At 43.1% G+C, this 16953-nt stretch overlaps 2 protein-coding genes across 2 annotated transcripts in view; one reads left to right on the top strand and one right to left on the bottom strand.

Annotated features, from left to right (window-relative positions):
- The first annotated feature begins 18 nt into the window (after nt 1–18).
- Nucleotides 19–3972, top strand: LOC112478156 (pyruvate dehydrogenase phosphatase regulatory subunit, mitochondrial-like). Its single transcript, XM_025045295.1, has 2 exons — nt 19–799; nt 3835–3972. Exons 1-2 carry the CDS (start codon nt 636–638, stop codon nt 3938–3940), a joined length of 270 nt encoding a protein of 89 aa, XP_024901063.1. The 5' UTR covers nt 19–635; the 3' UTR covers nt 3941–3972.
- Nucleotides 1619–16953, bottom strand: part of PDPR (pyruvate dehydrogenase phosphatase regulatory subunit) — a gene marked incomplete at its 5' end in the record, with an annotated part of 20723 nt that continues 5388 nt past the window's right edge. Inside the window, 8 exons of the mRNA XM_015587676.2 lie at nt 1619–6549; nt 7719–7901; nt 12139–12228; nt 13676–13770; nt 14806–14918; nt 15391–15539; nt 15895–16028; nt 16232–16387. Coding sequence (XP_015443162.1) covers nt 6145–6549; nt 7719–7901; nt 12139–12228; nt 13676–13770; nt 14806–14918; nt 15391–15539; nt 15895–16028; nt 16232–16387 — 1325 coding nt within the window. The remainder of the gene's footprint in view (nt 6550–7718; nt 7902–12138; nt 12229–13675; nt 13771–14805; nt 14919–15390; nt 15540–15894; nt 16029–16231; nt 16388–16953) is intronic.

Here is a 16953-nt window from a genome sequence, read left to right as displayed (position 1 = left end):
AGTCACCTGGTTCCAAATTCAAAAGCTGTGAAAAGGTCTATAATGAAGAGTGTCCTTCCCACCCTTAATAAACTTTTTAAAAATAAACTTATTGTGGGGATCTTCAAACTTTTCAAAGTGGAGAAATGGCGTAAGGAAACCCACGTTCCCCCAGCCAGCTGCAGTTGGTGTCTTGTTACCAGTGTCCCACCGGATTCCTCCCAGATGAAGGACATCCTTTAAACAGGCTGAGCCTCTGTCTTTTGCAGCTGTTCTGACTCAGGAGACCCCGCCCTTTCATTGCATCGCTCTTGGGCTCCAGGTCGGAGCTTTTCCACGATGGCCGAGCCCTCTGATGTCCTTACCTGTAGCCACATGGGCCACTGCTCTTCCGTTGCTCCTTTCCTTTCTAAAGAGTGTCGTCTTTCCCAGTCTTCATGCCAAGCACTTCGCAGGTGTGCCCATGATTCCACCACAGTTTCTGCTTGGTAGTAAAGGGCCCAGTAGGCTCTTTCTAGAGAACCTCTTCCAAGAGTTTTTATGAAAGGACAGGGCGTAGCAAAGTATAAGGAGCTGAAGGTTTAATTCCCGGAAGCTGAGGACTCTGGGTCTGCTTTTATTGCTCAGAGCCCCTGTTGAGTTCCCTCCTGCGCAGGATGCCGGAATTGGAGACTCTGGAGATCGTGAAGTTGGTGAACTGCCCGGAGACCTTCACCCCAGACATGAGGTGCATCATGGGCGAGTCTCCTTTGGTACAGGGCTACTTCGTTCTGGCGGGAATGAACTCTGCTGGACTTTCGTTTGGTGGAGGAGCCGGAAAGTAAGTCTGTCACCCCCAGACTCAGCTTGCTGGGCTGCTTTCTTTCTAGAATTATTTGTTAACATACTAGATTTAAGTGTATTACGTACCGTAAGAAGAAGGTACATGTAATTTGAGAGTTGTTCCCTTCAAAGCAATCACCATGGGAGGCTCTGCCGATCTTCCTGAAATGTCACTGTGCAAAGTGTTCTTGGAATTCCTCTTTTGGAGTTAGCCACAGTGTCACTCTGGGATATTCTTGTGTATTCTTTCAGCTGACAAATGTTGGTCAGTCATGAAACTGATACTAAAAGTAGTAGGTTTGGAAGACAAGATGAGATTGTTATAGAAACATTAGCCTACATTATGGATTCCTGGATGTAGTAGCTCAAAAAGTAGTTGGATAAAAAAGTCCAGTGACTAAATCTGTGGGTGAAAGCTTAGTATTGCAAAGGATCCCTGACTGCTTCTCTCAGATAATGTCCTTCTCTCCCTCACACGTGACCAGGAATGCACACACTCCTGTTTCCCACATAGACAGGGCTCATAAGGTACATCAGCAATAAGTCAAATCCCAGGTTCTTACTATGAAGTCAGCTGTAATATAGGATGTCAGATCCAATGTCAGCCTTAGTAAATTCACAAGGAGGAATGGAGGCCGTCTCTCCCCAGCCAGGCCACCTCAGCATGGACAGTAACATGGTGCCTGGCACTACTTTACCACAGTTTCCAAATTCTTTTTTACACTTTGGTAAGACTGGTATAGTTATGTACTGTGTCTTTTGTGATGGCAAACACATACTGGGTTACCACTGCTGAAGAATATTTCACAAGCAGAAATGGCAAGAGCAATTAAAATGTCCGTTTATTCATTAACAAACCAGGTAATACACACACACACACAAAAATCACAAGTGGAATCTGGCTTGATCAGAAAACCATGCACAGCGTTAACACTGTGTGCACGGAGGGCAGAAATGCTCGGTCACCCTGTGTGCCTAAAGCATCAGGGCTCTTGACAAAAGGTCCCATTCACCTACGTGCATTGACCGTCTTCAGGACCACATGTTAACTTACACAGGGACAGAAAAGGACTGAACAGGACTGCACAGTTACAAATGCAAATAACGAGTTATAGCACTTTACAGTAATTACAGTGGCGCTTTGATACGTCCCAGTAGTTGGCCAGAGAGTAAGGAGTGAACTGTCCAGCTAGAAAACCCTTCATTGAAACGAGGTGTGACAGCTTCGTACCCTACACCCACCTGCTCTGGGAAGCAGAGGCTGTGAGGGGTGATGGGAACCCTCACACTGAAATGGAGTTAGTTTCTTTGTTGTCCTTCCTCTCTCTACCCACCAAGTGACGTTCTGGGGTTTAAGGCACAAGAACCCGGCGTGGAGAAAGGGGGTGCTCTGAGCGCCAGTTCTCGGTGTGCAAGGAATTCCTGGCACAGAGATTTTGAAACATGCTAAAAATATCCGCCCCACCTCTTGTCATTTCTGTCCTTGAGAGACAGAAAAAGGAGAAGGCAGAAGGTTTCAAAGGATAAAAATAGCTGCATCTAAATGAGACAAATGGCCCATGAGAAATGTGTAATTCTCCAAGGAATGCAGACTGCTCAGAGAAGTCAAGAATCATATAAAGAACAACTGGTGTTTAATGGACAAAGAGAAGGCAAAGACATATAAAAATACTCAGTCCCCCTGAAAAATAGTGCATCTGTAGTGATGAGGGACTGCGAATGCGAGCCCCTTACCGTGAAGGAGCCTTACAACTCAGCACCTGAACGTGAAGGCGGAGGAGACGCTGACGGGCAGGCCCACGGCCCGGTCACAGCTCACCGCCGGTCACTGTGGGTAATGCCTGCAACATGTACTTCATCTGCCCTAGAACATCTACTTCAACTACCACATCTTCCACTCAGCTGTGCTTCTCCTGACTCCCTGTACCTGCAAGGGACATGTGAGATAGACATTCTTTTCTCACAATTTCTCCTATTGATAAACTAAAAAATTGAAAATTTCCCATTAATAAAATGCTGCTTCTATCAAAGTTTGTGAAAGACTGGGAGGAAGGGGAGAGTGTGCAGCAAGAAAATGAAATGAGGTTATTCTTCAGTATTACGCACTGTCGACCAACTCTCTATCTGAGATACTGAAGAGGATCCTTGCTGACTACTGGCCAAGAAGCAACAAAGAGCGAAAAGTGAAACCTGTAGCTCACTTCTGACGGCAAACCAGTTCAGTCTTTCTGCTAGGACCCAGGCTTCCAGGGTCAGAACCAAGACCACAGGTCATAGAAGATTCCCGTTTATCTGCCTCAAGTTCTGAAAGAGTGAAGATTCACTCATGCCAGCAAATGTGTCCAGGAGCCAGAAGTCAAGGCGCTGAGTCATCTCTTCAGGGATGCCAAACCACTTTTATAAAGCAGCTAACACTCCTGCCCCGCAGGTGGTAGGGGAGATTAATACTGCGTAGGCAGGTAATGGAGGAAACGGAAGTGTTATTTTGTACATTTTACTTTCTTGGAAAGAACAGCCTAGGAAAGAAGGGACACAGGAAAACTCTTGGTCTGCACAAGGTTATAGAATCCAGGGACATCACGCCCCCTGACGAGAAAGTGTGCTCTACTCCTGCAGAAATGGGATCTGAGTCCATAGCCTGAACAGCAGCTCACATCTGGGGGTACAGGGACTCCCCAGAACACTAGAAATGTAGTTTTCACTTCTTTCCTAGAGCCTGTCCTGCCTGTGCAGTCTATGTGACTGCAACGTAAGTTAAAGGACATAAACGGGCTACCCAAGGGGGGAGTTTCTGTCCCATTTGGCTCTTAACACTTTTTGAATTAGAGCTTTTCTGACTTCAGTGACATTGTGGACAGGAAATCTTTCTGATGCAAGCTTCAGTGAAAGTCAAACAACCGTGGCAGTGCCAAGAAACAGGATTCACATGTGGCATAAGTAACTAGGGGCTGAGATATTTCAAGGGAGAAGGCCCACAGGAGACTCGCAACCCTGAGTCTCATCTGTTGAGGTTCACACACTTTGTGTTTCTAGGTTCAAAAAGATTCTTCAGTTGAATATGCTGACGACAGGACAGCAGAAGCATGCAGAAGCCCCCTCCCAAGACAGCACTTCAGTGAGAAAAGAACCCATCACGTAAAACTGAAGTCTAGCCACCCAGTTACAAGAGTCCAGAACACCTTGGAATCTTTAGAGAAAGGTGAGTTGTTTCACAAGGCAAACACTTGTGAGCCCACAGCCCAAGAGATGGAAATGACACATGAATGAGATGTTCTGATTGTCAGTTATGTGAGAAGAGGGAGTCACCTCCTTCAGAAAACTACTAGATTCACACTGCTTCTATATGAATGAACCAAGAGACTTCAAGGATGAACTTTAAAGTGCAGAGCGATAAATGCTTCGGGGCCCCCAGTAAGTAAGTGGTGCCCCAGACGAGTGCCATCTCACCAGTCTTAGGAGTGTGTCCCCTGCCTACAGACATGAAATTTATGCATAGCCCTAGAATTTCTTCTAGATTCAATCCCAAGTAAATTTGCAGTTACAAAGATGACTTTGGAATGGTGCCGAGCGTGGGATACCTTTAGCTCTACCACCTATGTCCATCTTCCTGGAGTAGCTGGCTCCCTGCTCGTAACACTGGCATTGGCCAAGTGCTGTTTTCTGCGAGGCCGTCACAGTTGCTGTTCACTGCTCTGCTCTCCAGTTGGGTGACACCGCTCCCTGCCTAAAAGCAACATCTCTCAGCTGGTTAAATACGCATTTGCACCAAAATGAGGAAGCCCCCCAACAATTCTAATCACATGCTCCCTTAATAAATCAACTAAGTGTGGTCTGGCTAGGGAAATGGCAAGAAATGTCTAAAAGAAGCCCGTCTGCTTGGGTAACAAATGCCAAATGCTCACTTGAGAATTTTAAGTTACTCTATTAAAGTGAGAGGATCTTCTTTAATATATTTGTGGACCTATCAGAGCTAATGCTTCTAAGATACCAAGACAACAAAGGCTACAGTAAGTTTAATTAGCTAAAATCTCTTAACAGCAGTTTGCACTTTAAAAAATCAGATTAGGGCAGCGTATGTGCAAGGGAAAGTTAAGTGTTGGGATGGATATGTAAGTGTCACCCTTAGAAAACAGACACCATCGAATTGTGCAGAGCCCTCCTGGGGGCCCCAAGTCACTTTCTATTCTAGAGGATACGGACAGATGGCTCGATGGGGAAAGGACGGAAAGCAGTCTGCGAGGTGCATGTAACGCATGCCCTCCACACTCAGAACTCTGGACTCGCATGGGTCACCCATGTGGATCTATCTGTTCTGTGCCAGAGGAAGCGGAACTTGGGATCCCAGTAGCTGTCTTGAAGTCAGCATGCCCAGCAAGGTTTGCTTACTCGATCAGGACAGCCTGCCCCTCCCTTTCCTACAGGGAGAGAAATGTTTGCTGAGCTAGTGGGCCTGTTGCTACAGAGACAGGTGAGGCTGAATTGATGAGGAAAATCAAAATGGGGTGACTGAACTTTGTGTAGCTGGAAGAAAAGCAGCACTGTTTTAAAGAAGAACACTCAGCATTGTTTAGTGTTGGTCCTTTCTGAGGTCAGACCCTTTCAGCTGGGAGAAGCAACACAAAAGGCAACCTGGTTTTTCCCTTTCAAATACTGTGGCTTGTTTATTTAGCTAAACAAACCCCTCATCAGAGATTAACGAGAGATGAAGACAATCATAGGCAGGTGGCCCTGGCCCTACTGAGAACTGGGACCTGGTTCTGTAGGAGTGCGGGGATGGTGCCAGGTTAACTATTTTTTCTCTGCTATAGACCAGGTAACATCCACTAATGCCCCTCATCAATGAGGTAGATGGTCGTAGTCGTGCTAGAGGTATCGGGGTGCCAGCCCAGCACAGTGGAACAGGAGCATGAGCTGCTGAAAGGCACAAACTCCCACAGGGCTGTATCAAACATACAGCAACCCACCACAGTTAACAGGTTACTCAAGAAGACAGTCCCACAGAGGTGCACTCTCCCTGAGGCCGGCACACCACCAGCTTCCTCTGCTTCGAGACACAGCATGTGAAATCAGACTGTCACCATAACCTACTTCCACAAGTGGAGCCTGCTGCTGTCCCGCCTATCAGATATGCTTCCTCTCACCACAGGAATCGGGTGGAGGGATGGGACAGATGGCCCATAATGAGTATCAGGAGATGGGGAACTACAAAGGGAGGAGAAGATGGAAGGACAAGAGAGGTTGCAAAGCAAAAAGTTTAAGAGCCAGAAGGCAACGGTTAAACCAGGAAGAGAGAATATCAAGAGAGAAGCTCCTAAGACAGGAAGGAGGTGAGACTGCCTAGCATTATTTCCCGTGCAAGTCACTTAGCTCCATGTCATCCTTTCGGCGCCTATGGGTGAAGAGGGAGGCGACCGGGTAGAGCTTGGCCTTGGCCTGGAACCGATGCCCCGCGATGTCAATCTCATACTCGCCGCGGTTGATGAAATCTGCTGTCACCACCTGCTCTTCCCCAGTGTCCTCGGAGAAATTGTGCACGAAGCCCAGGCAAACGTGCCGCTCCAGAGTGTAGCTATAGGCACTGCTGGTGGTCTTACCAGCATACTGCCCGTTTCGGTAAATGGGTTCTCCCCACCAAGGCCAGAGGTCCAGGTCTGTGTTGTGGTCATCCAGGATGAACATAGTGAGGCGTTTGTACACCCCATTCTGCTTCTGCTGCAGCAGGGCCTCTCGACCGATGAAATCCATCCCCTAGGAAAGAAGAGCAGCACTGAGACAGCGTCTACACTCTGACTCAGCATGCGGGCACACGGTAAGGGTCCCCTGGTGTCACCGCAGTGGAACGCAGTGCTCTTCCCCCACACTCCTGCAAGCTTTGGGGAAACTGTTTCCCACTGTGTGAATATAAGACACGTTCAGAGAATGTTTGCAACAACACAGGTACTCATTTTTCTTTTTCCTATTTTATAAACAGATTTCCACCACAAAACCACATAGAGCAAAAATATTTAGGAAGAAAAATCAATACAAATACTTGTTAGAATTTTTTAAACAATGTTTTTATATAATCCCAACAAAATCTAGGCATATATATCTGTATTCAATGTATTCAATATATGCACATGTACAAAAACAAGAGCAGAGTAAAATATTACCTCTGATTAGATAAAATTCTTTTAATTTTCTTCTGTATATTTTTCCATTTTCCAAAATGAGTATTCATTATTTTTGTACCAGAGAAAAAATAGTTATAATTGCTAAAAAAAGAATACTGTAGATCTACTGTACAAATAGGGAGTGATTGCTGTTTTAAGTGAAAAAAGCAAGGAGCATTAGAGCAAGTGTGTAGTATCCAACCATCTACGTTAAAAAAAAGTGGCCAGAGGAAATTATACGCTCATCTGTTTGCACTTCACTGAAGCTCTTTAAAAGGAGAGACAAAGTGCTTTTTCTGGCAGAGGGGGCAATGAGATGGGTGGGGTTCAGAGGTGGAAAAGAGACTTAACCGAACATCCTCTTGAAATGTGATTTTTTTAAAAAAATCACGTTACTATATTACTTTCAAAAGAAAAAATTAGGCAGTTGAATGTAAGGTAACTAATTTGTACAAATAATCGTGGCACATTAATTAATGTATCACCATAATCAACTCAGAAGAACTGACCAGAGAGCACTCATTCTAAAAGAGAACAAGTGTTATCCAGTTACTGTTTCACATTAGGATGTTTTATCCCCTAGATACACTTTTTCATATTTTTTTTTTAGAGACACTTTTCATTCTAAGGACATCCTAATCGTCACTGTCCGCCCGATGCCACCCCCAAGGTCTCAATACTCTCACACTTTTGCTTCCACATCAGCTCTTCTTCCTGCTCTAGTGCAGATTCCCCGCTCAGGAAGTGGACGGACAGACACAGTACCTTCTCTAACTTCACCCGAGACTCGCGTCCACATTCCAGCGGGGTGGTGAGGGTATTTAAATCCTGACCCCAGAAGGCAAAAAACTTCTCAATTCGGAGACTACGAAGAGCATAATACCCAGCATTCCGGATTCCGTATTTCTGCCCAACACTCATCACTTCATTGTACACGTGCAGGGCGTACTAGGAGGAGAGAAGAGAGGTTAATAAGCGGCGGGCCTTCAGCTTTAGCATGGAGCATGTCTGCGGTGCCTGGTGCTGACACTTTTAACCTGGCCGGAGGAGAGGGTTGTATAAAATTCTCAGGATGAGTTCTCCAGCCCAGCAGTAATGAACTGGGGTCACCCTTAACCAAGACTTAGCTCCATGAAAGCAGCATCCATACTTTTTCACGTCTCTAGAATGTCGAGAAGAGTGGCCTATGCACTATATGTAGCAATCAGTGAATAGTAACTCATAGAAGCACTCTCACCACCCAGGAAATGACCAGTCCCGGAAGTGCTTTCCAGATTGCCCTGTCATCCTCCACCGGCTTTGTTCTAGTTCTGGCTTTGTTCTCTCTCCAATTCTCGAACACTGTCCTTCCCTTTTGCGCGGGCTCATGCTATGAAATGTGTTACGCGTCACTCCACATGTGTGTGCACATCTGATTTTTCACACAGATTATGGCATATCAAGAGACCCAGAACGAGTCATGGAGGAGCTAGGAAAGCCGGGCTCTTCTAACAGCAGCCCACGACATCCGGCCTCTCACACTGTTCTTCTCTTGGTTCCAGAAACATGTAAGTATCATATATTAACAGAAAGCTTTCCAAATTGAAAGCAAAATAGTCAGTCCTTATGTGAACATACTGTTAAGTCTAAGCCCAACAAAAGACTACACTGTTTGAAAATCTATAAAACTCAAGACAAGACAGAAATAAAACAGAAAAACAAAATACTGTATGATCTCACTTATATGACAAATCAAAACAAACAAACAAACAGAAAAACAGATCAGATTTGTGGTTATCAGAGTGGAAAGTGTAGGGAGGGGGCACTAGAAGAAAGTGGTCAAAAGATAAAACTTGCAGTCATAACTAAGTGTTAGTGATGGGACATACAACATGATGGCTGTAGCTAACGATGCCATATGATATACAGGAAATTTGAGAGAGTAAATCCTAAGAGTTGTCATCACATGGAAAAAAAATTTTTTCACTTTGTTTTTACTACAGTATAAGATAATGGATGCTAACTTGTGGTAATCATTTCACAATATATGTAAGTCAGTCCATTATGTTACACACTTTAAACTTAATACAGTGATGTATGAAAGGAATTATTTGGTATTATTTGAGCTTCATTGGTATTATAATTCTTTATCCTAGCAGTGTATGTTGCTCTGTAGATGGCACTGCTGCAGCTGAACACGAATCTACTGAACTGTGGTCAAGATGACTTTAAAAGTGGGAAAGGGGAAGTGAAGCGACTGAGGGAACACGCGGCCTGTGGCCTGTGTGCGTGAAACGCCTGGACTGGCAAGGAAAGGAGAATATTTAAGAGCCTCTCTGGGAGGTTCGGCACCTTTCTGTCCCAGCTGAATATTCTACTTAAGAGGAAGGCAAAAGGGGAAAGATTTAAAGCAGGTGACGAGTCTTGGGCTAGATGAGAAGAGCAAAAGGACAGTGGGGCCCTACCACATACTCAAGCTTCTCACTAAATGCTGGGGATTTCATGTGAACAAAACAAGAATCTGTCTGCCACTAGATTCTGGAAGACATCGCCTCAGAGACAAGTATTAGCTTCTTGAGGACAAAAGCCAGCTTGAAAAGAACCCAGGCATGGCACAGATTACCTCAAGGAAAAAATCACAAGAGTGGGACCGGTCCAGGAAAATCAGAAGGCAGAAGAAACCAGGGCCTCTGAGTAATGAAACTGCTAGAGCCACAGAGCCTCCCTTTCCTGATGGAGTTTGGCCAGTCAATGACCCGGGCACCCAGGTGTAACACCTGAATGACCGTATGGCACTTCAGAATTAATCCCTGTCTGTGCAGGCAAACAACTACATTTTTATCAACTCTTAAATCGTGAATACTCCATCTTGCTATTGTTATAATATTTCTGATTGTGGAAAAGCAAATGAAATTTCATAGGCTGATAAATTTGTGCTTCATTAATAATTAAAAGAAAACCTAATATTATGAGTAATATGACTAATGTCAAGAACAGGACAAGGATGCCTACGATTACTGCTACATGTCACAACTGGACAGGGCAAGAAATTTATATGAATAAAACTTGTTAAAAATAAGAAAAACTTACTATTTGTATATGATAAGATTGAACCCTGGAAATTCCAGAGAATCAACTAAAAAAATAATTTAGTAAGGAATTAGGTTAAAGAATATACAGAAGAACATAGCTTTCATAAATCATAATCACTTAGAAGGTAACAGAATAAAGACTCTTCCCATTCACAATAGTAACAACAAAATATTCAAATAAACTTAAATGTAAAACATCTATATAAGGAAAACTTCAAAATACCTCTGAAGGTCGCAGAAACTTGAAAAATAAAACGTATAATTAGGGTGTAAGATTCAACACATCATAAGAATGTCAATTCTCCCTAATTTATAAATGTAACAATCTCAAGTAGTGTTATTTTAACTATATGAATATATAGTTTATAAAGGAAAAATAAGGAAATAGGAATTTTTTTTCTTTTCTAGAATTTTCCAAGCTATGAGGAAGGATGAATACTTCTGGATATTAAGATATATAATAAAGAATCAGTAATTAAAAGTGCAATTCTGGATAATGAATAGGTAGACCAAGAGAACAGAGTAAAACAGTCCAGAAGTAAATCCAAATACATATAGGAATTTACTACCTGATAAAGGTAGACTCACATTAACTGATTACCCATGTGGAAAAAAATTTGATTCATATAAAGTACGCCAAGGGACACAAAGGATGGAGCATTTAAACACTAAAAAAACAAACCCATAAACAACAACTACACAACCTATAAAAGCATCAGAAGAAAATGAAAAATTTTATAGCCCTGGAATGAAGAAGGCCCTTCTACATATCAAATTCTAGAGGCCAAAAAAAAAAAAAAAGACTGATCAAACTACATTAAATTTTTTTTTCTGCAACATATGAAACACTTTTTCCAGATAAAAATTAAATTTTAAAAATCCTCCTAAAAACACAACAAATCAAAAGACAAACGGCAAACTGGAAAAAAAATTACAACTTAAGAGCAAGGATTGTCTGTTCCAGAGAATGCCTAGAAATTGGTTTAAAAGGCCAATAATACAAAAACGAACAAAGGATGTGACCAGAATATTCATTCTTTTACTGTGTGTCAAGTACTCCTCTAGGTGCTGGGGCTCTAAAAGTTAAAACAGACAAATATCCCTGCCCTCAGGGAACTTACATCTAAACGGGTAATCTAATGAACAAAATAAAATGTTTTCCTAGGTGGTAAGCATTATGCTAGAAAATAAAACAGGGAAGGAGGACAGAGGGAACTGGGAGGGGGCGGGGCTGCAACGTTCAGGTCGCATCAGGAAGGTGACATGTGGATAAAGACTTGAGGGAGGTACGGCTGTGAGTCTGGGAGTACCAATGCGGGAGGAAGACACGCCAAGGGAAGAGGAAAGGCAAGTGTAAAAGACCTGAGGCGGAAGCAGTCAGGCATGTTCAGAGACATGTCAGATAAGATCAGAAGAGAATGGGTGTAGATTCGGGAGGCAGGACTGTGTAGGCCCTGTAGATGGGCTTTAATTAGAGGTGGATTCTGAAAAATAGCTCAATTTCAAACACAAGGGAAATTAAAACTGTACTGACAAACTGTTTCGCACCTATCAGCCTAAAGTTTGACAACTCCATGTGTTGGTACTTGCAGTAAGGAAAAACACACTCTTGTACACTGCAGAATTCTTTATAATAGCAAAGGACAGAAACACCATAAATGTCTGTTAGTATCAGACTGGTTAAATAAATTATGATTCAACTATATGATGGAATACTACACCACTGTTAAAAAAAAATAAAGGAAAAAAGAAAGAGGAAGGTCTCTTTATGTATTCCTAGGGGAAGATTTCTAAGATAAATTAAGAAAAATCAAGATGACGAACAATGTGCTTCTGTCTGTGTTTCTAAAGAAAGGGTTAAGACTATGTCTTTGAACTTGCTTCCATATGCACAAAATCTCTGACATGACATATTAAAAACTAATATAAAAAAAACTGGTGGTGGTTGGTAGGAACTGGTCAGGTGGCACTAAATATTTTAAACCATGTGAATATATTATCTATTCAGAAAATAATTAAAATCTTTTTACTGCAGCCTACTCAATTACCAAGGCCCAATCGGATGTGCTCAGCAGGTGGGGGACAGCCAACACACCATCCTCCCTGCTCCTCACCTCTATGGGGATGTAAAGCATGAAGCCCGGCTCTCCTGTGTGAGTCATGCTCATCACCCGGATCCCATTGGCATAGCCCACACTCATCTCCTGTGGGAACAAAGGGAGACAGTCAGCATCAAAACCCCTCGAGGGCAGTGGGCACACTCCACGTGTTTGTTAAAGGAATGCCTGAGGTAGGCCCCTCGTTAGCTCTGCTTCCTTTGTTTGACCCTAAAGGAGAGACCAATGAATGAAAGAATTTCATCCTCAAAATGGTCCTTCCTTTGTTTGACCCTAAAGGAGAGACCAATGAAAGAATTTCATCCTCAAAATGGTGTTTCGAGGTACTGAGGTCATCAGGAACGCAGCGCAGCCTAATTTACAGTATCTCTTCTCACGAGTACCATCGTTTTAGGAGTGCTTCCCAAGCTGCTGGTGGGAAGCAGAGGCAAAGTCTTTGCCAAGCATGGAATTTCTTTTTGCTAAGTCCTGCTTAAGATTTGTTTTAGTCAGGGGTATCAGGAGCAATGAAGGTCAGGCAAACGTCTTCTCTGGGGAACTCGGCAGGCAAGTCCTGGGCACTACCCACAAAAGATGCCTGATGCCTAGAGATCACAGCTTACCTGCTACCCTGGGGTCAGAGACCAGGCTTCTAATGGTCAAACCCTGTTCACAGCAGCTCCATTAATTAACAGGCTCTGACTCAATAGTGATTCCAACAAAGTAAAGTGCTAAGTCCCAGGTGGCGCTAAAGCAGAGTTTCCACAGGAAGCCCAATATCATGTGGTACTCTGCAGACACACATGTGGATCACGCCTTCCAGAAGCAAAGAAAATCCTGTGAAGGAGTCTGCTAATGGCTAACAGTGACTTTTCTGTTGTTTTCACTCTGCTGTGGAAAAAAAGGGGAACTGTAAAAGCGATTAGTAGGCGGATCTCAACTTTGGTTTGAACCTCAAAGAGCTTCCATCAGTAACTGTCCCCAGGCTGCTTGTTACAGGTTGACAAAACGTCTGTTTGGACCTCTGATCGGCCACTTGCTAGAGAGTATTCAGTTATTTCTTTTATTCAGTTCCAATTTGTTTTACTCAGCTATCATTGCCAAGTATGAGAAAGAAAATTATATAAGTTGTTTAGGGTTTTACCTAAACCATTTCTTACCCGAAGATGCCACATACAAGTTACTCTGTGTATGAAAGAGAGGAAGCACTGCGTGGAGAGAAGGGACCTGGCCTTGACTGGCTTTTTTTTTTTGGCATCAGTGTCATAATCCTATAATTTAAAATTTTAATCTACTGCTACAGAAAATAGTAAATATACAGAACTGATATTCGGAGAAGTTAAATCCACTTCAAAGATATCCTAATGCTTATTAAATAAGGACCCCATGAAGAGTAAAAAATCAAGAAATGAATTTATTCTGTCACTCTGTCTGCTTAATAAAAGTCAGAACACATTTTGTGGGTGTTAATGCCATAGTAAGAACATGTAATTGCCATCTGTATAAAAGAAGTATTCTCTGCCCACTTAAAAACTAGAACTTTAATAGCACCCACCTTGCAAAAGAGACTTGGGAAGTGGTCTGGAGTCATAGGGGCATAAGACAGTTCGGACAGCACATCCACAGCTCGAGGACCAATCAGATTGAGAGCTAAACAGAAAAGAACAAGAAATGTCTGGCTACTCCAGGTGAACAGCTGAGCCACCAGTAAAGGTCTGTTTTGGACTTGCTCACATATGGCCAGGCCTGGGTGGCGAGATCATGAAAAGCATGCCTTTGCTTAGGCAATCCAAGGATGGGCAGCACACCCTTAGTCCGGCCAATACACCTCTCCTGACAGGCCTGCTAAATTCAGCTGACTGCTGGCATGAGCCTGGCTAGTGTAGCCTCCGTTAGTTATATAGGATCATGAGACCAAGTCCTGGCCAGTGGGGCAGGATCCCACTTCCAGGGCCAGTCACAATTCCCCTGCACAATTCACATTCCTCTCCTCTTCCCATGATAGCTACATGATAGAAAAAGCCCCAATCCCAAATCAGGACCAGGAAAGGTACTCAGCCACCCCAGAGTCTGTTATATTTGTAACAGAAGCTTGTGCTAATTACGTAACAACTATCCTCACGTGGGCTGAAAACAGCTTTGGTTCAATGAGATTCAGTAGTTTGCCAATCTGGTAGCAAGTTAGTCATATTTGCTGCTACGAATTGAGAATGAGGGCCTGGTGGGGTGAGGGGCAGGAGTCAGTTAAGTGGGGCAAGGAAGGGGTTAGACCTAGAATGGGCTGACAGAAGAGAAGGGCTGCTCCCCTGACAAAACTGCTGAGATAACCAGGAAATTTAAGTCATCTGTAAAAAGTATTCACTCATTAAAAGGGGAGGGGGGGGTTGGAAGAAAATAATACTTGGGTAATAAATATAAAAATACTTTTAAAATGATTTACTCATTCGTTCAAAACTATTTGCACTCCTACATGCTGGCTGTAGGGAGCACAGCGATGAACAAAACAGAAACTGAAGCACTAACTTATTCCACGCTTTACTTATAAAACTCGGGGAAGTATTCGAGATCAATTTTCTAAGACCAGAGAGCTTCTTCCAGGGCTTCTAATTCTGACATTCACTTTTGAATGTCAGATATAACAAAGGCAAATGGAGAAGACAAATCTGGATCTGCTGGCCACCTTACCAGTGTATTTCCAGGTGACATCCTCCAGAAGCAGGTTGCTGTCTTCCGGCATGTGTTTCTTAAGCCAGGCCCAACAGTGGACCTGCTGGTCAGTTGGAGAAATCATGAAGAAACTGGAAGTGAGACCCAAAAGTAATCAAAACCAGGCAGCAGAAAAAGGATCAGAAAACAATCAAGTTCTCAGCTGGTTTTAAAGCAATGATTATAATGCTGGCAAATGAGCTCTTAGCTTTCAGAGAGGACCAGTAGCACATAATTCTAGGATATACCACATAAGGACAAATGGAATATTCTAGCTTCCTGCTACTGCCAAGAAATTACACAGACCTACTAATAAAAGAGAAGGCGTCTTCTCCTATTAGGGTAACTAATTTTTCTGTATCGAGTTTTACAGAATCTAGTGAGTTTTTTCCCTAGTGATTTCTTTCTGCAACAGACTACTAGTGAACTGACCATGAGTTAATGAAATGGTTTTATCCTTGGTATAGTTATGGTTTCCTGGAAGAGGACTGGGTGCGCTGCTCTGTTGCACCCTGAGGAACCAGTGCACAGGCGGGAGCAGAGCGGGGCGGCGGTCGACCTCACCTGCGCTTGTTCAGGCGTGCTATGCTGCAGTCATTTTCATATCCTCCTCCCTCATTGAGCATGCCAGTATGTACGATGTGGCCCACGGGCACGTCAAGGTCATTGGAGAAGAGGTACTGTAGAATTTCTAATGCTTGATCTCCAGTGGACTGTGGGGTTAAGGAACCAAGCAGAGAGAGCACAAGAGCATTTGGCTGGGTAACACGGCCTGATGAGCAATGTGAGTTGCTGAAAAAAATCACTTAGCTAGTACTCATGCAACAATATTTGCAGATTCAGACCACTGCAAGAAGCTGCAGAGGAAGCTAGCTATGGATTCTAATAAATGAGCCTATGTAAGCAGATTAAAAACCAGAAACAAAGAGCTAAAAATTCAGAAAAATGTAATAAAGATGACATTAAAATAAAGCAGAGTTCTTACAGAATCAGTTTTGAAGTGACAGATGAAAAAAATGTAAATATGTAAAGTTTCCTAGTCTGTTTTGTTGGTTCTGAAATACTTACTGTTATTTCAAACTTTGTGAAAGAGGACATGTCAATGACACACACAGCTTCCTTACAGCACTTGACTTCAGACTCCACAATTTCAAACCAATCTGGCTTATAAAAAGTCTTGCTCTGCTCTAATGCCAGGAGGTCTGCAGAACAGAAAAAACAAAAGAGAGAAAAGGAGGGGATTTATACTGAGGAGTCTCCCTGTACAGTTCAATGTAGTATAAGAGGTTTTATTCGTTTATTCTTCCAGGAACACAGTCTAGCTGTATACATTTAAAAATAAATTTTATTTATTCTCAGAGCAAAAAAAAAAAAAAAGAACAAAACTGAGAGTGTGCCTTTTTACCCTTGCCTGGTGGCACAAAGTACTTTGGCCTCTCGAATCCGTGTTTCTCCATCCACCTGGCTCCTTGTGCATCCAGCCGGTCATAGAGAGGAGATGTGCGCAGCTGCCTCCCTGTCTGGAAGTCCCAACGAGGAACCTTCAGATCACACAGCAGAGCTAGAACAGATAAGAGCATGAATGCCCAAGCCACAGAGCTGAACATCTAACATCCACTGGGCTCTGGAGTTGCGCCTATTCAAAAGAACATTTCCAGGCTAATAGAGCCTACTTTTCCAAATGGTACCCAGTACAGCAGGCATGCTCCACAAGAAAGAATAATATTGCAAGAGCTGGTATCGTCCCTCCGTAGTTACATAGCTATGAGTCACATAATGACTCTAGGTTTCTGTTCACGGCTACTGTCCCAATGGCAGAAAGTTTAGAGTTCTAAACTTTGCTAAACTCCAGAGCAGAGATGAAGGTTATATCTAAGTAGGTCACAAATGGTTACAAAATGTGAAAAAATGGCACTTAGTTCTTTATAGTACCTGTGTTGTTGGGACCTCAGAACTGTATGGACATTTCCTCTCTAATATTTAACCCATTTCTAAAGTGAAAGGGCACACAGCATACCTTGCTTTGGTGACTCTGAAATCTGACAGATTGCCTAGTACTGTCCCAGTGACATAAGGTCAATTCATTTCTCCTAATGTCCAATCTGCAACAGCAATGAAAAAATAGCC

Source organism: Pteropus alecto, unplaced genomic scaffold (assembly GCF_000325575.1).
Source record: "Pteropus alecto unplaced genomic scaffold, ASM32557v1 scaffold42, whole genome shotgun sequence".
NCBI lineage: Eukaryota > Metazoa > Chordata > Mammalia > Chiroptera > Pteropodidae > Pteropus > Pteropus alecto.
Note: the sequence above shows the minus strand (reverse complement) of the source record. Positions and strands in the feature narration are given on the sequence as shown.